General features: G+C 43.6%; 1 protein-coding gene across 2 annotated transcripts in view; it reads right to left on the bottom strand.

Annotated features, from left to right (window-relative positions):
- Positions 1 to 26,216, bottom strand: part of Sh3rf1 (SH3 domain containing ring finger 1) — a 241,211-nt gene that overhangs the window by 101,775 nt on the left and 113,220 nt on the right. For both annotated transcript variants that reach the window (XM_011242231.2, NM_021506.2), the window contains exons 5-8: positions 13,817 to 14,119; positions 9,671 to 9,781; positions 1,747 to 1,931; positions 274 to 444 (exon numbers count right to left, since the gene is read on the bottom strand). In XM_011242231.2, the coding sequence (XP_011240533.1) occupies positions 274 to 444; positions 1,747 to 1,931; positions 9,671 to 9,781; positions 13,817 to 14,119 (770 nt within the window). The remainder of the gene's footprint in view (positions 1 to 273; positions 445 to 1,746; positions 1,932 to 9,670; positions 9,782 to 13,816; positions 14,120 to 26,216) is intronic.

Here is a 26,216-nt window from a genome sequence, read left to right as displayed (position 1 = left end):
GAGTCTTTTCAGATATAAACTAAAGCAGAGAGCTCACACCCCAGTAGAGTTATTGGTAGAAACCTATAATTTCCACACATATCCACATGAAAAGTGAGCTAAGAATCTTGGTTATCAGAAGACATTTTAGCAGATATGGATATGGATTTTACAAACCTTGGCTACACAACAGGCAATTATAACCCAGGTAGGGCTCTGCATGAGCTGAAAAGCCTGCGAAAGAACAAAGCAGCTCTATCTAGAATACAGAAAAGCACTGATCCTGCGTCATACCTTGTGACGGGCGCCACATAGTTGCCAGGGAAAACGCCTATCTTGCTGGTATGCATCGATGTCCCTTTGTACCAGCCGTCCTGGCAACGCTCAAACACCAAAAACATCTCCCCTTTCCTCAGCTCCAGTTCGTCTTCCTTCCGGGGAGTGTACGGATATATAGCAACATATCTAGAGCAGAAGGAAAAACATCAGGCGAGCAGGCAAACCCTGAGATCTCCAAACTCTTGCTTGCTCTAAGGTCTTAAGTACCTTAAACACGGGTAGACAGGACATACAGTCTTAACCTGCAAGCAGCTCTCTATGGAAAGAGGTTTGGCTGCCTGCCCTTTAAATGCAGGCAGAGGCTTTTGTTTTTTATTAAGAGTGTTTCTTCTTGTGTGGGAATGACTATCTCATCATGTGCTATGAAAGAATTAATGCGGTTTTCAAGAGTGTCTACCTTAGGACTCTGGATTAGGAGCTCTTTGGGGAAACGTAGCTCTTCAAATGGCACTTGTTTGACTTGGGAACGAGCCCTGGGTGAGGGCATATGGCATACAGTTCCACTGGGAAGTACAATATGTTGCCTTCTATACACACTGAACCCACAGACTTAGGCTGCACCTGCACTTCTGAGCTCAGTCACCAAGCTGACTGAGATACAGAAAATCAAAGGAACTCTGGTTTGTAGAGAGCACAAAAGGACTGCCGAGTACAAGGTGTCTGTCAACACAGAGAGACCAGGCAGGCGACCGACCTGCATCGGCCAGGGCTCTGAACCCTACAGGTGCAGAGGCACAGAGAGCAGAAGCCTTTTGTTGGCGGCAAACTGCACAGGGTAACTGGACCTCTCTGGATTCCTTACCGATGGGGACTTAAAGCTCTCTAGATGCTTGCTGCAGGGAGACCTGATTGATGTGTGTGGAATACCTTCCTGGTTTTTAAGATGAGCAGTTCTCAACCTTGCTAATGTTACAACCATTTAATGTAGCTCCTGATGTAGTGGCCCCCCACCATAAAAATATTTTATTACTGTCATCTTGCTACTGCTATGAATCGTAACGTAAATAATCTAATATACGCTCCCTGGGAAAGAGTCATTCAACCTCCCCAAAGGGGTTGCGTACTACCCACAGGTTGAGAACTGCTGCTGCTTAAGATCTTGATACAAGGAATGAAACTGAAGATAAAACGGTTACAACAGAGCAGTATGAAAGGACAGCAGTTCTCTATGTAGGCAACCTATAAAGGAGAGAACAGAGATGCCTCTAAACTGCGAAAGGCCTTTTCTCAGCGGGACAGCCACCCACCAGGCTCACATTAGGCTCATTCTAAGTGTCTTACTAATTATATGCATAACCAGGTAGAAGTTTTCAGAATACAAGCCACTTGGTTGAGCCCTAAGCCTGTCAGTAGCTCCCATCAGACTTGTGCTTCTTGATGTCTGTTTGAGATGAGTGTTTACGTGGTAATAAAGACACCCTCACTTACACACTGGGACGAGTCTGAGGCCGTAAATGTGCAATCTGTTCAGAGGACCCCATCACAGGCCTGGGTCCCATTCCAGCAGCGGCGGCGGCAGCAGCAGCAGCAACAGCAGCAGTAGCGCCTGACGGGGTGGAGGCGAGTACGGTGGCCGCCAGGAGAGGGGGTGGGGGAAGTGGAGGATTCATACTCTAATACAGGGGAAAAAAAGATGGGGAGGGGACACAGATATGATTTATTTATATCTTTATGAAAGGTATAAGGAAAGGAGAATGAGGAACCCCACCAGACAGAATCCATGCACAACAGAACCAGCAGGTTACTTCACATGAAACACCCTTTTTAAAAATTTATGTTAGGGCTGGAGAGATGGCACAGCGGTTAAGAGCACTGGCTGCTTTTCCAGAGGTCCTGAGTTCAGTTCCCAGCAACCACATGGTGGCTTGCAATTATCTGTAATGGGATCCGATGTCATCTTCTGGTGTGGATAGCTACAGTGTACTCATATACATAAAATAAATAAATGAACCTTTTTTAAAAAAAAAGTTTATTTTAAAACCGCATCGTTCTTTTTGGCAAACAGGTAAACCTTGACAGGAAGGGGAAAAAATTAAATGACAGTGTAGAAGTTTAAAATTAATAACACATTGAAAGTACAGAACTGGGGTTGGAGAGATGGCTCAGTGGTCAAGAGTACTGGTTGCTCTTTCGAGAGGACCCAGGTGTGATTCCTAGCACCCACCTGGCAGCTCCCACCCACCCATAACCCTAGGACCACATGATTCAACACCTTCTTCTGGCTCCTGATGGCATCAGGCACACACATGGTGCACAGAGACATGTAGGCAAAGCGTTCATACACACAAGATAAATAGTAATTAAAAATAAGAAGTACAGATTTGGACAAGAATGGAGACACCTTCCAAAGGAACTGCTAAAATGTCGCATTGCTGGCTAGAATTGATTTTCTGCTAGGCTTTTGTAACCTGGACCTTAAATACATTATACTTCGCTGTACCGCTGTATGGCAAGCCATTCCTCCTGCTGTTGTTCCTTTTGATGCCTGGTCTTCCCAGAGCCCAAACCATAGCAAGCCATAGTCGCAAGGCCACTGTGGCTTCCTTTGCTTTTCCTCTTCTTCACTTGGCCAGTTTTTGGAATTTTGGACTCTCAAGGCTGGTAATCTTTAACACATATACCAGGGAGAAGTCACTGGGTCCTTTATGGGCAGGCATAGTCTAATGGGGTTCTGTCCACGGGGCTCTGTGTCTGTGACAATCAATGGAGCAATTGTTACCTTCTGATCTACAAACCCCAGATAATTCTTCAGGGACTGTATACTGAAACTCCTGGGAAATCAGGCTCACAAAGCCTGACTGAGCCCCTACCTCGACCTCCCCAAATCTTTGAACCACTAGAGGTAAAAACTGAATTAAGGCGAACCAGAGAGACGGCAGAATATACCTAGGAGGCAGAGAGAGCTTCCATGCAAAGCAGGGTTCCAGTCATTACATTTCAAATGTTTGAAGTGAAAATGGAATCCCATCAACACTTATCTATTAATAGTACACAGCTGTAGACATTCACATTTCTAAACCTGTAACTGTCTGATGTGTTCTACCTAATTTTTTTGCTAGCGTGGCTTTCGATGGGGACTTTCCCACACGGCCACAGACCATTGAACACAGAAGTAAATGAGGCATGGAATCGCTTACAGAGAGCCAGCCTGGACAAGACGGGTTGTTCAAAAAGTCACGAAGTCACTTGCTGCTCCCCACACAAACAAGGCAGCCTTGAGGTGCATCGTGCCTCCGGAACGGCATGTTCCGAGTGAGGCTCAGGGCCCCTGACCCTTTCAGCAGAGGGTCAAGCTTTCTTTCTGTCTGGCCCAGTTCCAGTGACAAGGTAGAGAGAAACAAAGATAATCCAGGCAACATAGTGAGAAGACACGCTCTGCGCCGTCGTTCAAAGATAACACCACGTCAGAGGCTTAACGGGTGAGATGTGTCTACCTGCACACGGAGGAATACGTGGAAAAACGGGGAGCTTGGCTTGATTGTCACTCCAACCTTTCTAACCCAGTCTCAAGACAGTGTGTCTAAGGAAAGGCAAAGGCAGAGGACATGTACAACAAGGAAATTCAATTAAAAAAAAATTAAAAAAGAGCAACTGGGATAAATAATGTCTTAGAAAGAGGCAAAACCAAACCAAAGCAAACATCTATTTATGGACCTGACTAAAGAAAAAACAGATTTACATTTTAACAAAACATAAAGAAGGGTCACATCTTATTATAAAACAGTAGCCAAATGTCATTGCTTGTAAAAGGAGAAGAGTGAGACATTGAGATACGGCAGAAAGAGGGACATTCAGACAGACAGACAGACAGACCCAAAGCTGGTATCTAAGAAAAACACAGTCATCTCTCTGTGGCTGAAACAGAAGAGATGGTGCTCAGTAACACTAGGCAGATTATATTTTTTCCTCCCTCTCTGCACCGAGTGAATGCGACGGAACGCCTGATTAAAATCAGAGTCCTCTCTGCTGCCTGGTCCCGTGGGCTGGGAAAATGACGGGGCTCTTTGAACGTACAGCTGTGATACAACAGGAAGCTCTGTAGGTTGCTTATAAACCGCCTCAACTGCAAAAATCTAGCCCAGTGGAAGTTCAAAAGGTGATCCACCCTGTACTGTGCTGTGGGCAGTTTGCTATCTTGTAAGACCTGACATCTCTATAGAGAAGAACTACAACCTTTCATAGACTCAGACCTGGCCTGGAAACCTGCCTATTATACTGGAGTCTGGGTCAGCAGAGGCATATATACCCTTCACCAGCAAAACAAAACACAAAAAACAAAACAAAACAAAACACACACACAAAAAAACAAAACAAAACAACAACAACAAAAACACCTATAGGCCACTGGGACCCATACGGTTCATCAACACTGGACTTGCCCATATGAAATGGCCATCTTTTGCGATGCCCAGGTTCTGTCCCCCTAAGGCAACTAACAGGCCCGGCAGAAGATTTCCACCCTGGCTAGCCTGTCTCTTTCTAGAATAGTACGGAGGGCGGGTGGGGTGGGGGACAGTGTCTTCTATCTCAGTAGGAGCTGCTGCAGGACACTGGAACGTCACAAGATGTTATAAGTAAGAAGTTCATGTATGTAGATCCTTCCTGGCGTGATTTCTTCCTCTTGCCTTTTCATGAGACCCGCACAGAGAGCAGTTAGACCTGGATTTGTCTAAGGTTAGGAAAACAGGCAGTATGTTTCAAGCCCGAGCCAGGGGCTGAAGGCCATCTTAATACTAAAGTGCTCTGCATTGGAATTATAGGCACAAGTTCAAGTGACAATCAAAGGTCCCTTTGCTTTCCAATCCTCTTATGTGTGCCTCTTCCTCACGCACCTCACAGGAAATGAATCCCATAGGCAAACACCATGTAAAATCCCACAACCCATCACTGTTGCTGCCCATTCACCTACTCTCCACTCACCCTACCTTCAACCCAACACATCAGCATCCCTAAATGGTCTCTCCGGGATACAGGATCTCAGGCACAAACTGGTCCAAGAGAGAGGCCAGGTTGCATGAGTGTGCTCGAGGGACATCAACAGTTGCTACTTTTAGCTGTGTTGCTGTGTAACTTACTGTTTCACATTTAATCTCCAAGAAAGAGGAGAGATTTCCATACTAGTTAATCATGTGAATTTCATGGTGTCTCTATCCTTATAATAATTAGGAATGGTATGTCCTTTTCCTTCTCCAGGACACAGAGCACAGGCAATAGTCAGTAAGTAGAAGGTAATGCTATAATTTAAGAGGTTTTGGAGTCAGAGATTAACTTACTTTTTTTTTTAAAGACTTATTATTTATTTTACTTATATGAGTACACTGTCACTATTCTTAGACACACCAGAAAAGGACACCAAGTCCCATTACAGATGGTTGTGAGCCACCATGTGGATGCTGGGAATTGAACTTTGGACCTCTGGAAGAGCAGTGAGTGCTCTTAACCACTGAGCCTTCTCTTCAGTCCCCTGACTTACTCTTGTTAAGACTACTGGCTCTGGCTCCCTGCTTTGCAGCCAGGAGGCAAGAGACCCTCAATGAACGCTGTGATTGTAAAACCATTCTGTGCTTCTCACTGCTTCTAAGGACAGTACGATTTGGATCTAGAAGTTTCGATCCCTGAGATGCTAGAGTACTTTTCTGTTGTTGCTATGGAGATCCTGAGCTGAGCAAGGGGGCTCCTGCCTGTAATCCCAGCACTGAGGAGGCTGAGGAGAAAAGGATCATGAGTTCAAGGCCAGCTTGAGCAACATCGTGACCTAGGTCAACCTGGGCTACACAGCTAGACTACCTTGAAAACTGAAACAGAAAATACACATAATAAAGAAAAACATTTGGTCATACCCCATACCTCATCCTGATTTTCAACTTCCCTGTCAAAGACTTCCCTTCCACATTCCAAAGTGCCTCCACCTGTGCCCTACTTCTGACAGTTCCTTGTCCCTGTTGGCACAAGTGGTAGTGCCACTGACTATATATCACCTATTCTGAGACCTGACATCATTTAATGTTCTTTTGTTTTGTTTTTTATTTGCTTTGTGAGACGAGGTTTCATGCAGCCCAGCACTGCCTCTACGTTGCTGAGAGTGAGTTTGACCTTCTGATCTTCCTGCCTTCATTGATGTATTGGATCACAGCTGTACACCACCACTTTAATAAATCACCGGAGATCTAACCTGGGGATTCACGCATGGTAGGCAGGCAGTCTACCAACTGAGGGACATCCACAACCCTAAAGCTTCTATACACACACACACACACACACGAACTAAATCTCAGAATCCAAGTACTTGGGAAGTAAAAGCCGGAGGATGAGAAATTCAAGAATATCTTCAGCTCCATAGTGAGTTTAAGGGCAGCCTGGGTTATGTGAGATACTGTCTCAAAAAGGAGGAGGGAAAAGAGAAAAAAAAAATTTAAACAGGGTTTGTAGACTTTTAGAATTCAACCTATTTGTAAGCTGCTCTGGGCAGCAGTTGGCCTTTAACGACGGGGCTGTCTCGTGACATTTTGCAGCTAAACATACCACACGGTATCAGCAATTGCTAATCACCCATTGAGTACATTCCTCTGCCCTGTACTGGAGATAAAGGACTAAGATCTTCAGCCTCCTCATCCCACAAACCAAGTCAACAACAACAACTACAACAAGAAGCAACAATTATTAATAGGCTCAGGCCTGAATCAACAGCTGTGGCACTCATGATGGAAGAGACGGAAAATTCTCACTGTTGCGTGCGAAATGGTAGAGAGACATATGCTCATAAATAACTCCATTCTGCAGAAAAGATGTAAAAGTCTTAATTTATGAAAAAAGCACTGGAAGTAATTTAATTTCCTATCCCAGGGGTGACACTTACTTCCTATACATCCACAACATAAAAATACTGGTTTTTGTTTTTTTTTCCCTACCAACCTACATACTATGGCTATGTTAACACCATCTCCTGAAGTGCTTCAGATTTTAAATAGAATCCTCGTCACAACTGGAGGTACCAAGGGTACGGGGGCCTCATGTGCTATTGAGAGTTTCCTATGCAAAACCAACATTAAATCCACGGTGTGTCTGCCAACCTACCAGAGACTTTGAGATTTACTCCTTTCTCTGGATGACAGAAAAGCATGTTTATAATTAGTTTTTCATTAAACGGAGCTGGCACGCAGTAGACAGTGTTTAATAAATCTCTCTTGCTTAATATGCAGTCTTTCTTATAAAAATCCTAGGATAAAAATGACTGAACATGAATTAATTTTATATGCTCTCATGTGGCCTATTCCATTGATTTGCCCCTGAGTCAACCCCCAACAAAGAACTAGCCATTTACTATATTATAACATTTTCAGTTCACAAGGGCTAAAACTCAGCCAGCCTCATATCTTTTACACTAATTAAATTTTCTAAACTCGGTCTTCCCTTTCCCCCTTAAGACATGGAATTAAGAATGCTCCACACACGGGAGTCATCTGGAACGGAAATACACTGTGGCTGTATGTGTTGGTGGGAAAGAGAAAGAAGTTGCTCCCCTGGAGATTAGAGGGCAGGATGGGTTACGAAATTTGGCTTTAGTGAAACCTCTGTGGCTGAGTCTTATGGAAACCACATTTAATAAATGTTAACTAAAATTCATCTTTTCCCCAGATGAACCGAGGCCATGTCTCCCTCACTAACCAGCTGTATTATCAAGGAAGCTGTAAGCTCTCAGGAGCATTTAAAGAAAGAAAAACAAACCCACTAACTTTAACCTATGAGTAGAATGGGCAGGCATCCGGTTAAACAGAAGAGCCTGATTTATTCCGTGAACGTCTTCAGAAGTCTAAGTGAATTTAGACACCAACAGAAGTAATTTAAGCCCCACCTTGATTTAAAATTCAGCTTTTAATTAATTATGAAATGTATCAAGCCAAAATTAATATTGAAGAAAAGGAAGATGATAAAATTAGACAGAATCAATATATTGAGTTGTTTCGATATACTGTGTTGTGTGGTCCTGGCTACAAACTCAGCTTTAAGAAATCTAGCAGAGGAAAATATCTTTACAACACACATAAAATCTACAACCTAGAAACACACCAGCTGCTTAGAAGTGGCTGTGACTGCTACTGGCTGCCTTCTATGGCTCGCTCACCTACTTAGGTAGCCCAGGCCTGCTGCCAGGGATGGTACTTCCCACAACAGCCTGGGCCTCCTGTATCAATCAGTCATCAAGAAGATGCCCTGCAGACATGCCCACAGTCCAATCTGGTGGCGGCAATGAGGTTCCTTCTTCCTACGTGTGTCTAGGTTTGTGTCAAGTTAATAAAAGCCAACCAGCACAGATGCTGAGGCTGTCCCAGGGTCACATGACAAATAAAAGGACTGAATGAACCCAAGTCTTTCCTTCCCAAACCCAAAACCCTTCAATGGACCACACTGTTTCTCTGCGAGGACCAACAACAGATACTCCAGGTATAGGATCAGGGAGAGTGGTGCTGGAATGCAGACACCGGGCATCTGACTGAATGATCTCTATGCTCAGTCTACTCAGTGCTGGGACAGTCTGAAATAGCAACAGTCTGAAAGTGTAACCAAGACATTAGCCTGAGTGAGAGATTTCTCATAATTTCTAGATCCTTGCTGCTCAGTGGGTTGTGATTCTTGGAAGCAAGGGGCTGTCTTTCTCTATGACCCAAGGGTGTATTTGCTTGGTTTTCTCCACAGTTTTTTTTTTTTTTTTCATATCCATCTCTCATGACTGTTATAATTCTCCAGGTCAGCACCCCGTGCCCCCCCACTTCAGATGTCTTTATGCAACTGATGGTTAGAATCTATCTGTGGGATGCCAAGTTTTGAGAAGAGAAATCAATATGCGCTAAAAGACCCTCCCAGGGCAGTAGGGACCTTGAAAGAGTCACTATGAGCTCCAGAGGAGAAAAACTAGAGATAAAACCTAAAAACAGACACTTGGCATCAATTTATTCTGTGAATTAAAAAAAAAAAAAATCAATCCACTTAGCCTGGGAAGACCCATGTTTTCAGACTTTATCTATAAATGTCTAAAATATATATGCAGGATCTGGGAACCCTAAAGAAATAAAGGTTAAGCCTTCGGGAAATCAAACTGAACTTCAATAAAATTAAGTGTATTTTTCAGAGTTCTCACAGCTTCAGGCCTCTGATTGCCACCATTAAAAATTTTGCAGGCTGCTGGCAAGAAACAGTCTTTTCTGTGAGATTAGCAGGGATCAAGGGTGGAAGAAAGGCAGAGGCCAATCCCACGTAGCAGCATCCGTGTACACTGCAGGCGTTGGCTGGACTATGGCAGACCATCAAGACTAAAGACCTCAAAGAGAAATAAAGACACAGAATTGATACTTACTCCAAGGGCAGCTTGGTAGGGGACATCTGAAGGGAACGTGAACGCAGGGCCAGTTGTCACCGGGCTGCTAGGGGGTGGGGTCACAATTAACCCAGTGGTGCTTATATGGACCTGCCAAGGAGAATAGGTATTAAAAAGATAGCTGTGCTTTTAATACATCTACCTGTCTGTCTTCTCCAACCCTGAGTGCATGTGTGTGTGTGTGTGTGTGTGTGTGTGTGTACGCACATGAGCTTGGTGCCATGTGGAAGTCAGAGGACAATCTCTGATGTTGGTCCTCATCATCTACTTTATTTAAGATGGGGCCTTTTGTTCATCCATAGTTACTTATGCCAGACAAGTTGACCTGGGGGTTTCTAGGGGCTCTCCAGTCTGCCACCCACCCAGCTGTGGGAGCATGCTGGGATTATCTAGTGTCTTGGCTTTATCTAAATTCTGTGAATTTGACTCAGGTCAATATGCTTACATGGCAAGCCCTGTACTGAACCCATCTCTCCAACCCAAGTTCACCATATTTAATACAACAAATTATCCTGGACGAAGTCACACAGACAAGAGGATCTGTATATGAAGTTATCCAGGGAAGGCAGAATCCTTTTCTTTATATTCTATCCCCAATTGTCTAAAGACTCAAGGTGTACCAGATATGCCAGTCAGTACAATGTGCTATACACAGAGTGCTGTTGGCTATCACATAACATGATACCTCATTTTATATTCGACCATGAATCAAACTGTTCCTAGAGTTGGCCTGGGGCTAAATCAGCCTCACATTCTCACGAAGACCCTGCACAGGCAAGCTGTGACTCTACACTCATCTCTCTACTGATACACCAAGTCTATGTAAAGTTATTAAAGCACTTCTGTATTTTCAAGTTCACTCTTTCTTACTTATAGCTTTCAGCCAGGACCAGCAATCAAAATGGAGCAGCCTAGGTGTGCCTATGGCGAAAAATTCATTATAGCACCTTTAAGAAATAATGTCAATCCAAATTGTGTTCAAAGGTGTCATCCATGATACTACTCGAGATTAATTGACGAGAAAGAAATTGAATTATTTAGGTCATTTCACTGCCTCCGATCACTCGATCAATTTCCCTCAGGTTGCAGGGCAGATACAGCTGAGGAATATGGGAGTGGTACTTGATGCTGCAGACATGAGGAGAGAAGATATCCCAACACACGGGATGTCTTTCCCTCAGCACCTTGTTTCCCACCGAACCGGGCAATCGGACAGGCCATCTTGCTTCCCCTGAGGATGAGGGCAATATAAAAATGCCTCAGAGGCATACGACAGTATGAATCATGCCTCAGGATGTCACAAGCAGGGGTGTCATGGGTATGATCAGGGGCAGACCAAATGTCTTCATGTGCTTTATGGATGTCAGTCACGGAGACCCGTGATCATGTGTGTTGGGGGGGTCTACCTGCAGGGCACAGCTCAGAAGTTATTCCTTAGTTTATGCCTTTCCAAGTTCAGTCCTCACTCAACAGCCACCAAATATAATGGCAAGCAGGCCCTCTGGTCCTCTGACCCTTGCCATCCTGTGACTGTTAGATCCAGAGTCTCCATCATCAGGAGAAGGTTCCCTACTTCCTAAGTACCACAGTACCCGCACTCAACCGCCTACACATCTGTATCTAGGTGCTCTCATTCAGACAGGATACCCAAGTGAATACTGACTTGCTTAGGTTTCTTTCTTAAAAACAGAATGAAAGAAAATCAAAGCGTAAGGTGAGTGCGAGTTAGGAAAATTAAAAGTCATGCTAGTGGCAAAGACGGATTCTGCGACAACCCTTGGGGGCAGGCCTGTTTGAGGCAGCCTCTCCTGGCCATTCCCTGCATAGACTCTTCTCCATGATAAGGACCGATGTGCCTGTAGAGCAGGCGGCATACACTCAAAGCTTTCTTATGCACTGAGGATCCCTCCAAAGTGCAAGGTGCCCTAGATAAGTGATGTTTTCTGCAAACCTCAGCGGGAGGACGAGGCAGCACTCCACACACCTCCCATCCTCTGCTAGAAATAACTTCTCCCTGAGGCAGCACACCACCACTGAAGACACCAACTGGTTACAGAAGGACACGGAAAGCATCTTGCTTCCCAAACTACTCAGATTCAAACAGAAAACAGCCACCCTCTCATAGCCTTTATCCCCAGCTGTGGTGTGGCATTGTGAGACAATCTGACACCTGAGCTCTCTACAGGACACAAGGCTTAGCTTACTTACCTTCCTATTCCTTTTAGCTTTCTCCACTTCCGAGGAAAAAGCACGCTCCACTATTTTAAATCCCTTCCCGTTCCGTGCTGTCAGCGTGCCTCACATGAGCCTGCTTCTATGTCGAGACAACCCCACGTCGCTAGTGTTACGTCACTCGTACAAAACAAACTCATTCTGAGAGATTCCCTTTGTGTTTACCAACCCCTTCTCCAGATCCTTTCTCAAAATTCCACAGTCTCCCCAGATTCCTCTCACGTGGTACTCTCAACTCTGATCTGCAGTCAGAGCTTCACGCTCTGATCTGAAACCCAAGTCTATTTTCATGAGATCGCTGGTTATATCAAAGGTAAGGACATTTCCCTCCCCACCTACTTTTCTAGCAATCCATCCATTGAAACGAGCCTTTGCTTACATATGCCACTCGCAATGTTATCAGAGACAAATTGAACACTCCCTCAACCCTCCTCACTCTAATGTCGTGTATTTGTGTATGTTCCAGTTTTCTTCACGAAAATCAAAAGTTCTCTACCTTATCACTAAGTAAACAAATAAGTAAAGCCCATGCTCTCATTCAGAGTAAGCACATTTAATTCCTGACTTGCTGTGTCAATCCAGAGATGTTGAATGAAATAAATAACAAAAAATGACTTTTAATAAAATTAGCCAGGAATGGCCAATTTTTAGTCTGCAGTGTCATAGAGAAACTTATTAAACTATATAAACTTCGTGAGAACCTGGATTATGTAATTTTTTACTTTTTTTTCCTTTTTCTTTAATAGGGATTTCATTTTTATATTTTTAAAGAAAAACAACCCAAAGCTACATTGTGGAAAAAAATCTGCATGAAATAAAAAGCTCCATAAGCCTACACAGCAATTCTTCCTGCTGTGTCAGGCTGCTTCGGACAGCGCTCTCTGACCTCCAGGTTAAGCCGAGTGCAGCTGCTCTCTAAGTGGATAATGACATAGTCCTTCCCTCTGGGAACGGGCCACAATTAGAGCCACTCTGTAGACCAGAATAAGGCCGTCATAAGGAACGCCTGTATTCTATATATCTCATTACACACTGTGCCCAAGGGTCTAATAATACAACATCCAACAATCAATTGCCAAATGAATGAGTGAATGCTTGCGATCGGCCCATGCATTTTTAACACACAAATATCACATGGCCGTGCTTTAAGATAATCAAAGTTTTGATAAATTATTATGCAATTTCTAAGTTGAAAGTTTCTATCCTTTCTCTTCTTGCTTTATTATTTGGATGGGAAACCTAAGTACCAAGGTGTGGGAAGCTTTAAATGTCCCAAGCATCAAATTGAGAACTGTAGGTGTGAACAGAGATAAAGTTTGTAGCTCTGGGAAGTTTTGTAAACCCGAGCGAAAGTGAAATTGATAAGCAATACTTTATACACTTTGTAGGTTCTAATACTGTTTCTGAGCCCTTACATTGGGATGAATTTAAGCTAGCATTTCCTACATCCAGGGTTCTGATTTGAATGCGAAATGTCCCCACAGGCTCCTGTGTTTGAACACCTGGTTCCCAGTTGGAAGTGTTGCCTGGGAAAGTTATGACATCTTTAAGGGACTCGTGCTGAAGGGAATGGATTTCTGGGACAGTGGGCAATGAAGCTTGGTAGCAGGACCCCACCTCTTCTTCACTCTAAGGTTCCTAAACATGGATGCAATAAGCCTTCTTAACCTTCTGCTCTTGAAACCATTCCCACCTGTTGTCACGTCTTCCCACCGTGACGGGCCACATCTCCCTGGATCTGCACGCCAAAATAAACCCTTTCTCTCTTTAGTCGCTTTTGCGAGGTATTTATCACAGCAGTAAGGATGTAACTAAGGCAAATATAAAGGAGGCAGCAAGGATTTTACCGCTAGTGAGCAGCCCACGCTTCGGCAGCTGACCCCGCCCCTGTACCTGAGACGGGGCGCTGCAGGAGAGCCCGGACAGTTCGCTGATGCGGGCTGCGGCTGTGGGGTTGCTGGAACTGATGAGCACAGGAGGGCTGATCTCCATGGAGTGGCGGTTCTGGGACCCCTGGGAAGACTTGTTGGCCATGGTGAGGGAGGTGAAGGAGTGTCGCTTCCTGGTGTTCTTCTTGGTGTCGGGGTGCTTTGAGGCAGAGGTGCTCTGCGCCGTCGCTGAGGGGCATTCTGCCGTGTCCACTCCTGGCACGGGAGGCTTATCCCACTCTATCAGCTGCTTGGCAGCTGAGTTAAACTGCAAAAGGAACCAGCAAAGCAGCACAAGGTTAGACAGCTCTCAGGGGTTCAGTGAGAGTCCTTTCCTGCAAGTGTTTTAATCTATAATTCAAAGCCACCACTTTAGTATTTGCATATGCACGTTACGGTTTCTTCCACGGCTTTCTCATTGTATCTACATCACGGGTAGATATCAACTGAAGAATAAATAGTTCCAAGGTAGGACTGAAAAGGTAAAAGCATGTATCTAAGAACTGGGGGATGTGGGAGGGAGGGGTATCATTTTGGCTCTTGCTAGTAATAAAAGATTTCAGCTTACTGATGAAGTTTAGTGAGGAGCAATGAAAAGGGTGTGAGAATTCATCTGCGTGAACGCTGGCCCCCAATGATGAATCTCCGAGCTACGCAACTGATGAGTTTTACAAGCAAAGAAGGAAATAAAGAAGGAAACAGCGCAATACTGATGAGTGTGGGCCCCCCAAAAAGGTTAACTCCCCTCGTTTCTCTCTGCATAGTTTGAGGGAATCTCACAAAAGACGGTTGAAATCCTCGTCGTTTTCTTGTGGCTGCTGTTATTTTTTACTTCCTCAGACAGACATTCTGTCTGTTATCAACACATGTGCTCAAAATCATAGCCAGGGAAGAGCTGAAATTCCAGTCCAGCTGGCATGCTGGCTTGGTCTATCTGAAGTCCCCGAGTAAGGTGAGAGGACAAGGGGACAGAATGCGTGTGCTGGACTGATAAGATCAGCAGGAACGGGGAGAACATTAGCCTTTTGTTTTCCCTGAGGTAAAATGAAACATTTCCGGAAAGGCCTCAATGATAAAAGGCTGCATATCTTAGAGACTCACAGTGCACAGAAATACTGAGATGGAATACAGGAAACTTAAAACGAACCCCATACTTCTGAGAGGTGCTACTGAGGACAAAGGAGGTCTCCCCGACATTACACTCAGCCCTGAACAGCTACCTCCATGGGAAGTAACACCATCTAATGTATGCTTTCTATCTATCGCAATTGTTCAAACCTTGCCTTCTCACCCTGTTGATGAGACCCCCTACTAGGCGAAAGGATACCCTGCTGACCAGTATTTAAAGCAGAAAGGGAACCTGCTCCCCACAGCTACAAAGCAGGGTCAACCAGGCCCAGGCAGCGCAGAGCTTCTACAGATGACTGTAAATCGACTGGCAATTTGTTCCTGTGGCTCTCTGGGGACTCACGGTCAGGTGGTCTGTCTGATATAATTAGTAGGGCAACCCTTTTTCAAACATAAGCATCTCTTCTTTAGCCTTTGAAAAAGAGTGTCCATGGGATAAAGTTTCCAGCAGAGGCAGCCATACCTTACCATCAAGTAGATGAATGGCAGGAACAGGGGATGATAAAGATTGGAATAGGATGTACTTAAAGGGACAGGGACATTATAAAAGGGAGGCACACTTGGAGCATTCTAATGGCATTTGGTCAGGAGGTCCACAATCTGCAAATCCTACTTTGGTCTAGACATCTTCCTCTTCAGGGTAGGGGCACAAGAGAATCAAATGCCCCAAAGCAGCAATGTGATATTGGTTACTCTGATGGAAGGCACAGCTCTGCGGCCTCCAGTGAACTTCCATGAACCTGGTGGGGGAAATCCCCTTTCCTCCACAGCCACGCAGACCAGAGTTACCTCTCTAACCACTCCAAGCTCAGAGCGCATATGAAGGCGAGGTGAGGCGAGGCATGGCTGTGCCCCCAGAAAGGCAGGAGCAATGGCGTCAGCAGATACTTTTTCTGTGGTCACTAATTACCTCCACCCCTATACCACAAATCCTCCAAGCAGGAACCTAAACAGAAGAGTAGTCTGAAAACCCAGTTCTGTGTGCCTGCTCTGTTGAGTAAGAAATGGGATAAACTAGAGATGTCTCACAGTAGCCAAAAAACAAAATCAATACAGGAGACAAATGCATCTAACTGATACTGCATTTAAATGAATCCTGGGGCCAAACCATAGGCTCTATACCTGCACCTATTCTTTTTAAAATACGCTAATTTACGCATTTTGTCTGTATATGTGGGTGGCTATATATGTGTATGGTACACAAATGTTAGGTTACATTTGTGGAGGTCAGAGAACAATTTGCAGAGGTTAGCTCTAACTTTCAAACTTGTGGGTCCTGCGATCAGACACAGGTCATCAAGCTTGGTGGCAAAAACCTCTACCTGCCGAGACCTGTGTTTTGAAATATTGTGAAATATCCCCATAATCTCGTCAAGTGTACCCTAGCCAAGTGTTGGTTATAATTGTGTTAACATGGCTGGTTTCCATCTGCTGTGCTCTGATATGTTTTGCTGGTTTGTGGTGAATATAACACGGAGTACCTCTTATATCTTTTCCCATATCCACCCAGGAAATAAATACAACTTGAGAACACTCCATGGAGAGTAAACTGCTCGATGCTGGAGATTTACTAATGGAGAGAAACGGTCAGAAGGAGTTTATAAAAACTGACTTAAACACAATGGGTGTGCCTTCTTCTTCTTCTTCTTCTTCTTCTTCTTCTTCTTCTTCTTCTTCTTCTTCTTCTTCTTCTTCCTCCTCTTCCTTCTTCTTCCTTCTTCTTCTTCCTTCTTCTTCTTCTTCCTTCTTCTTCTTCTTCTTCTTCTTCTTCTTCTTCTTCTTCTTCTTCTTCTTCTTCTTCTTCTTCTTCTTCTTCTTCTTCCTCCTCCTCCTCCTCCTCCTCCTCCTTCTTCTTCTTCTTCTTCTTCTTCTTCCTTCTTCTTCTTCTTCCTTCTTCTTCTTCTTCCTTCTTCTTCCTTCTTCTTCCTTCTTCTTCCTCCTTCTTCCTTCTTCTCCTCCTTCTCCTTCTTCTTCTTCCTTTTTGGTTCTTCGAGACAGGGTTTCTCTGTGTAGCCCTGGCTGTCCTGGAACTCACTCTGTAGACCAGGCTGGCCTCAAACTCAGAAATCCTCCTGCCTCTGCCTCCCAAGTGCTGGGATTAAAGGCACTTAATTAAATTAATTAAATGCCCGGCTGGGTATGCATTCTATAATTTCAACTTCTGACATTTATCCAGATTACTCAATGAAGCAAACACTCTTTCCTGTTAATTGTGATAAAAGAACATTTAATTCTAGACTTCTCCGTCAACTCCCCTCCCTCCCATCTCCCAATGGATTTTTGCCTATGAAGCACAGACTGCCAGGAGTGATCAACATATTGTTTGGTGGGCACAAACCCTCACATACAATAATACAGTGGTTTGCATAAGCAGCAACATGCAGGCCCAGTAGGGTGTGGTTGAGATAATAAATGGACCGCAACTCTAGGCTAGCACAGCTATTGGCCATTTCTATGGCCACTGTGCAGCCTACTGATCAAACTCCTCATGCCCAGGGAAGAAATACAAGGAGGCCAACCACTTCAGTCTCCTTTAGCTCTCCTTCTCTCAATTCTTACTTTATTACTCGTCCTCTAAACAGCCTAGTGTATTTACCCTGCATTTTATTTTGATACGTGACAGTAATGTTTGCTAGCAAGATGTTGTCATCCTTTAAAATTACTTTAAATTTTTTTTCCAGAACAGCAGAGGTTGGTATTAATAGTATCTTCCCACTCCCTTTCCCCCCTAAATTCTGGAGAAAATCATAAAGTGGAGAGTGGAACACGTAAACCTGGCAGAAACCTGCTGTGAGTATTCCTCAACCTTTGTAACTACAGGGAGCCAAGGATTTGACAGCTCTTAATGGAATTTTGATAAAATTTAAGAATGCCTGCTTGAGCTCAGTGGGCAGGGGGCTTCCTCTGACATTTACCAGGGGGCTTCCTCTGACATTTACCTCGACGTGACCTTTAAAGTTAAAAGTGCACTCATGACCTGCAAAACAACCCCAAGCCCTACAAGACCTTCCATCCAGCCTGTGATAAGGACCTCACATAAGGCTTAAGTTGCACACACAGTACAACTCAAGCGTTCTAGGGCTAAGCGGAAGGAGGCAAAGAGATTTCCTGATCTTAAACTTCTCATGAGCTTTTACATTTTTTTCTTATTATTTTACTAATTTATTAACTTTTGTAGTGGCAGGGATTGAGAGTGCAGGGCCTTATACGTGCCGGGCGAGTTCTTTGCTACTGAGCTGTCTTTCCAGCCTTCTTATTTATGTTTTTGAGGAAGATCCTCAAGTAACTCAGAGAGAAATACTGATAAAAAATAACATTAATTAAGATAAAACACCCACCCTGACCCCCCCAAAAGGGAAATAGTTTTGGTAGTCACTACTTCATAAGAACTTTTATACAAGAGTAAGTCTCTAGCTTTTGGATATTACACAGCGCTGACAGAAGGTATGAGGGAATACTATTTTAATTTATAATCCACTAGAGTAGAGTATTACTGAACATTTTTTTCTTCCCAAAGGCAGTTAAAACTTTTAAAATATATCATAAAAGTAGTTAACCAGCCAGTCCTGGTGGCTGGCATCTGTGATTCTGGCACTGGGGTGAAGGCAGGCACTCTCCGGAAGGAGATATGTCACAAGTTCAAGGCCAGCCCAGTTTACATAGTGATTTCCAAGCTAGCCTGCACTACAGACTGAGAGTTCCATCTCAAAAGAACAAGAAGGTAATTAGTCATCTTTAAGAATGAAGCACATGGCATAGAATATTGTGGGATAAAACATCAAAGATCTATGCCTGTGTCTCTTCCCAACACATTTATGTTTAACAGTTTACAGCTTCACTATTTATAAATTTGAGATAACACTGCCACATATGCATCCTTTTCACTAATCTCAGGACTGCAGATGAGTCCAGGCAAAGCACACTGTTACCTAACAGCCCTGAGCATCTTCCCATGGCCACCGGAAGAAGCATGGCTCTCCACTATAGAGAGGAAATGCTATTATTTTCTATACTGTTGACATGCTTGTAGCAGGATATCTACGGGGCAAATTCCTAAAACTCAAACTGTTATACAAATGTGTACATCTAAAAACTTTTGAAGAAAATAGGTGCATCACACCCCAAAGAAATCTCAATTTCTACCACTTTGTTTCATGAATATTATCCTCACTAGTCACTGTTCAAGTCTCTAGTAGATGAGAGAAGCTATTTCATATTATTTAATTTGCATTTCTTTTAATGAGATTAAACAGATCTTTTCTTTTTACAATGTTTTCTATTTCCATACTTTATCCATAGTTCAACTAGGTTTTTGATATTCTGTTTTTTTACAAATTTGTTTTACAAATGCAAATGATTTTTGCATTATAATACTATTATATTAATAAAGTACTCTTTACTTAATATGTATGAATGAATACATACATTTGTGTGCATGTCTAAATTGAAATATTGGTCCATATTAATATTTTATAAGTAAGGTTTTACTTTATACTCCAAATATACCGATATTTTCTATTATAGAAATTCTACTAAATATCATGTTCTCGAGCTCTCTTGTTATAGTTGGGTGTGGCTATTCAGATTTATAATCCTAGCACGCGGAAGCTGAAGCAGGAGGCACAAAAGTTGAAGGTTAGTTGAAGTTGAGTTAGTTATTCAATGAGTTCCTGGCCAAATACGGCTATTTACTGTACATAATGAGACTGTCTCAAAAAATTATCTCGAAGTTAATTTTTCAGGGAGCTTTACTTTTTCTGAGTATGTTAATCCTACCCCTCCCTTTTTTTCCATCTCTGTCACTGAGCTGTACAACCACCTGGGCTACTGGAAAGAGTGTGGTGGGGACAGGGACAGGTTCATTTCACACAGCTCAGTGGTCATCGCTGCTGAAAGAGCCACCTACCCTTCCCTCTCCACTGTGAAACCCGACCTTCATAAATCCACATTGTCAATGCAGCCTTTCACCATCCCAGCAGCCAAACGTCCACTGTTCCTTCCCCAGACAGAGCCAGCACTCTGGAGAAAGCAAGACAGAAACTCAAGCCCTCTTGCACCTCCTTAGAAGAAATGACAGCATTAGCCTCACACCACTGTCCTCTGGAAACGCTTCTTCAATAATGGCATGACAGGTTTAGATCCCCTATTAGGCTTTTATCTTTTGGATAACAAGTTTTTCAGTTTTGCTTGACCAGACATAAAAATCAAACTCAACCTTCATTTACAATACAAGACTCGCACACGAGAGACTAATTAACTGGGAGTTCTATAAAATTGGTAAGAGAACCTCTGCTAGGCCAAGACACCATTTAAGTCTCTACAAATGATTGTGATGAATAAAAAAAAAAAAAGTCTCTTAGAATTATCAAGGGAAGGGAGGTCTGCCTCTGGGCCAGCACTGGGCAACTTAAATGTAAGATAAATCTTATAATTTAAATTTCCCAAATAGCTACATTTAGAAGAATAAAAAGAAAAAAACTATTATATACAAAATATTATATCACTTCAACATATAACTACTCCAAACCAAGACACACGTGCAAGACCTTGCTTTCAATCCTAAAACACTACCGGGTCTTTGAAACTTAGTACTGGTCAAGTATTCACATGCCATGTCCGTGTGGCCTGGCCACACTTCAGCTTGCTCAGCAGTGATGTGTGTGTGCTGGTAGCTCAGCTCCTGTCCCTTGAAAGCTCTTCAGGAGAAAGAGGCCACACCTTAGGAGCTGTCCCAGAAAGGCTCATGAACTTCCCCTGACCTCCCAGAGCCCCGTGTTCTGAAGTTCCCTGAGCCCTAAGAAATCACAGGGACAAGAAGCACTCACATAAGCATTGGGGCAGCAACAACAGGAGCTACAGACCTTGCCCCACCAGCTAAGGTAAGGGGGTTTGCGAAATCACTCGCATGTCTCAAGGGGGAGGCCTGGAGGTCAGTGAGCAGCTTATCATAGTGACCCTTGCTTTTACTAGGCCCAGCTGTTAGAGCATAAATAAATAAATCAGAACTCTCCTTTTTAGCCTCCTGGTTTTGAAGGGAAGGTATTTTTAAAAAAAGACGCATGTTTAAGAACCTAAAACAAATTTAATTCTAGGAAAGCTACAGGAGGTATTGTCCAAGGAGAACCACAGGAAGAGCCTTGAACTTGAAGTCAAACAGGTTAGCCTAGGGCCAGGTCTCCATGCTCACTGGCTGAGTCATTGCTTATCCTGACCTCGGTCTTCTGAGCTGTATAAAGAAAGGTGGCATCACTCCTGTGTGCCTCGCACAGACATGAGTATGGACCAGCATGCTCTGCAGCCTGTAAGAGCCAGTCCAAATAGGTATTATTGTAATGACTCAGAACCAAAGCTTACCATTGGCTCACTCTGTCGCCTCAGGCAAATCACCTTTTCCCTATGTGCCTCCAATTTCTCTTATGTAATATGAAGTTGGATTTAATGAGCTATAAAGTTTTACTCCTAAGCAAACCTCTCCTCACCCCAAACACAAACATCTCCTCAGAATACTCAACAGGCAGACCTCTCAGTCAGGTCTAGAGGCCATAGGCCATGAGTGACCAGACTCAGAACAAATGGAGACGGAATTCATTCTATGGGTTTGTTCTTATTTTTAAATTCTTTTTCTTTTTGTGACTATTCCAAGCGAGGCACTGCCCTGGATTGGAAAGGGCGGCACACCCCTCTGACTCATGAGAAGAAAGGACTTGGGAAACGGAACAGGTTCCTATCAGTAAGGCTAGGAGATGCACACTGGCAAGTCTGCAGAGCATGGGCAAGTGAGTCAATAAAGACCAGACAGACTGACTCCGGGTGACAGACACATTTGGTGACCCAGGGAAAGCGTTGAAGTCTTTCTAGAGCAACTGCTTAGCATTGTCAGCCCGCTCCATTGTCAGCTCGCTCTCTGTTTGGAGAAAAAACGCTAGCTAGAGAATGAGAATAAGCTTTAAGAAAATCTCCTGATTCTATACCTGACCAAGCAATCATAGCAAAAGCATTTGCAGGTCAAGCGTGGGAGTCATCTCGGGGTTAGACTTGGGTGGTCTCTGAGTCAGGGAGGGGGAGGAGAAAATAGCAGTTATGGGAAGAAAACTACAAAGCATCGCAGGTTAAGGAAAGACCTCGCTGTGTGTTCCCAGCCCACCGTCAACTCAGCAGTCTGGAAATGAAAACGGAAACGGTAACGGAGGAGATTATGAATAGTTATAGATGTGACTCAGGGGACACAAGGAGAACTAAGAAAGGAGAGTTAGTGACAACCAAGATGGTGATTTCAGACCTGGAGGAACCAAGATCAGAGATAAGCAGGCAAAGACATCGAGAGGGGAAAGTGGACCTTTTGAGCATTATGAGATGTGTGTGTGTGTGGGGGGGGGGGGGGGAGATATCATAGCCACAAGCTGAGGTGAATATAATCACGTCATCGATTTTTCAGGAGATCCAAAGGCAGATCACGTTCCCACACTAAGGAAGAACGAACCAAGGGAAAGGAAAGAAGTGGCATGCACGGCAGAAAAGAGAAATGATGCGATCAGATTCCTAGAGGATGAGATGCCTGGGGAAGACAGCGAGTTTACAGCCGGAGAAGCTGCTCACAGCCAAAGCACAGAAGAGCTTACAAGACAGACACAAGCACAGCTAGGACTCAGAGATGCTGGTACCTACTAGTTCTGAAGCAACACACCCACAGCTAATCACAGTGCTGGGAAGAGAGACCAGCGCACAACATCACGGCTGAGATCGGTTCATGTCCGTGTCCTATGGGAACCAGTAATACAGGCCGCCTGCGTGTGTTTCTATTGTACGTAACACACACACATCATAAATCAGAAACACCCATTAACCAGGAGGATACATTCCAACAACACATTTTATTTTCCAGAACCTCATTACCAGACACAGGAACGCAACAGTGGAAATACCTAGATCCCAAGAGGTGCAGAAAGAACATGGAATTGTCATTAAATTCCAAATAGAGTTTAGTCAATGAGAAATGACACGCAGACAGAAATTCCTCAGTGATGTGTACTCGGTTAATAAATCAGCGAGTGAGCATTCCCCATGCCCTAGATCCCTACAGTGTGAGGATGTGGAGATGCGCAGGGGTGGAGGAGGAAGGGTGGGTGCAAAGCAGAGCCCAGGGTAGTGAGCACCCAAACAGCGCCCGTCTACAGCTTCACAGATCATGCATGGCATGTGTGCAGCCTGGGTTGTGCCGTATGGGAGAGTTTCATGTAAAAAGTAACATTATTTTACACCACTCAGGAAAGACTTTTCTGGAGCATTCTATTGCATTACACAGAAGTTTCTTCTCCAAATTATTTTCCCATCAGAATGGTTCTGTTCAAGCCATCCATTGACTACACAGGCACACAAAAATGCCCAGAACATTGTAAAGAATCCATTTACATCTTCCATATGAGGTCAAACTGGGTCTACTTTGCTTTGTAAAGCCTTCATTACTAGCTATATTTACAATGTGTATGACAAAATAACAAACCTATTTTAACAATAAAGTTTAACATAGTTCAAAATATTATGGCTCTGAGTAATTTTTCTGTAACAAAGGCAGCCTCAGACTTTTGACGTTGAACAATCAGTCATTCTGAGAACAAACATTCGAGAATGCCTTCGTAATCTTATGAAAAAAAAAATCTCTATACACCTAAGCGAGGCTGGATCTGAGTCCCATCTGAAGGCTTGTCGTCACATGTCCTCAGAAGCCAGTGAGGCAAGAGACTAGGGCAGATTACAGGCGAGTCACTCAGCAATGACTGGCCATTTCCTTTAAACAAGAGACTTGTCTGAAAATGGTAAGTTAGAGTTTACCTACTCCTTCTTGTGTAGTTTTTTTTTTTTTTTTCACATCATTGTTAAGCCACAACCTTTCTTTCTTTTTTTTTTTTTCCATTTTTTATTAGGTATTTAACTCATTTACATTTCCAATGCTATACCAAAAGTCCCCCATATCCACCCACCCCCACTCCCCTGCCCACCCACTCCCCCTTTTTGGCCCTGGTGTTCCCCTGTACTGGGGCATATAAAGTTTGCAAGTCCAATGGGCCTCTCTTCCCAGTGATGGCCGACTAGGCCATCTTTTGATATATATGCAGCTAGAGTCAAGAGCTCCGGGGTACTGGTTAGTTCATAATGTTGTTCCACCTATAGGGTTGCAGATCCCTTTAGCTCCTTGGCTACTTTCTCTAGCTCCTCCATTGGGAGCCCTATGATCCATCCATTAGCTGACTGTGAGCATCCACTTCTGTGTTTGCTAGGCCCCGGCATAGTCTCATAAGAGACAGCTACATCTGGGTCCTTTCAATAAAATCTTGCTAGCGTATGCAATGGTGTCAGCGTTTGGATGCTGATTATGGGGTGGATCCCTGGATATGGCAGTCTCTACATGGTCCATCCTTTCATCTCAGCTCCAAACTTTGTCTCTGTAACTCCTTCCATGGGTGTTTTGTTCCCAAATCTAAGGAGGGGCATAGTGTCCACACTTCAGTCTTCATTCTTCTTGAGTTTCATGTGTTTAGCAAATTATATCTTATATCTTGGGTATCCTAGGTTTGGGGCTAATATCCACTTATCAGTGAATACATATTGTGCGAGTTTCTTTGTGAATGTGTTACCTCACTCAGGATGATGCCCTCCAGGTCCATCCATTTGGCTAGGAATTTCATAAATTCATTCTTTTTAATAGCTGAGTAGTACTCCATTGTGTAGATGTACCACATTTTCTGTATCCATTCCTCTGTTGAGGGGCATCTGGGTTCTTTCCAGCTTCTGGCTATTATAAATTTATAATAGCCAGAAGCTGGAAAGTTTTTTTTTTTTAAACCTGATTATTGGTCCTACCATCATATGGAGAGAGATAAAGCAATGTAATGTTGTTAGAACATAATGAAGAAGAAAGGGCTATTTATCTAGTTTTCTATGTGATGCACCAAGGCTTATTCATTTCCTCCTCATGCTTCCAAGATTATATTACAGGAGTAAAATGGTTAAAATAGTCTGTATATGACTCCATTCTCAAGGGAGTCAGGAGAAGAATGAATCACCCACATACATTACCATCCCATGCCTACCAGGGAAGGTGCAAACTTAGCATTACAGAAGTAGCGTGCAGACAGGGATGTTCAGATTGGATTTCATAGAATGTCTTTTGTTGTATGGAAGAATTAGAAAGAAAGGCTTCCTGAGAACTGACTGGATCTACTCAGATCTCAGAAGAGTGATTTTTCTATAGGTACACGGACAAAGAAACCTCACAGCCATGCAAGCCACAATTCCAAAGTGGGTCTCTAGAACAAGCAGCAAAATTTGGCTTGCATCCTTGTCCCTGCAGGGGAATGGCCAGGATGAAGAAGCTGGGGATCTTTTGGGGAATCATGACGAATATTAGACACAACATGGTTAAGGCTGGCCAGGAGATCTGCATTTGTACTTCCTATAAGACTGCCCGGGGTATCACTGACTATCCATCCACTCACGCAGTGAAGACTCAATCCACATGAACTGATCTCTGAACTCTCCACTCCCTCAATGTTCTCCTGATGGGAAACTCTTAAGTTAGAAGAGGTGCTGAATCACAAATGGAGCAGGAACTGCCCTGAAGAAGTTCATCACCAACCCTCAGCAAGTCCTTTTCAGATGGAGTCTCTGGCAACCTTGACTGAGGAAGGGTCGGTGGAGCTCACAGGACACTGCTCTTGCCTCTACTCCAGGAACCAGCGCTCATTTTCCTATCCTCATTGGGGCAGAAATAGAAGCAACGGCCCGGTATATGAGGCTGGAACTCTAATACCACCGTGAATGTGGTCCTCAGCGCCTACTGGAGACAAGCTTCCCAGAATCAGACCCAAGGTCCTGGGTCGGCCAGTTGGAATTCAGGAAGAAAAACAGTGCTGAGAACATAGTAATTCTTTCTCCTTTGCCAATTTCTCAAAAGTATTTCTAAATTTCACTTATAAAAACAAGCTGCCTTCTGAATTGCAAAAGAAACTTAGATGCTAATCAATACAGTAGTACCCCTTTCAAACTTTCTAACAACCTCCCCAATTTTCTTTATAAGCATTGATGATGCTTTTTAATTTCAAAGGGGAAAAAACATCAAAAATACGAATGATAGAAAAATCTTTTTATATACCTCTACCAAGTCTTTGATTATTAGATTAAAGACTATTATTGTGCCCTTCTTCTGTTATTATCCTTCAGAGAAAGGCTTTAACAAAATA

The sequence above is a fragment of the Mus musculus genome, chromosome 8, assembly GCF_000001635.26.
Source record: "Mus musculus strain C57BL/6J chromosome 8, GRCm38.p6 C57BL/6J".
In the NCBI taxonomy this organism is placed as follows: Eukaryota; Metazoa; Chordata; class Mammalia; order Rodentia; family Muridae; genus Mus; species Mus musculus.
The sequence above is the reverse complement of the archived record's forward strand: the minus strand, read 5'-3'. Positions and strand labels throughout refer to the sequence as shown.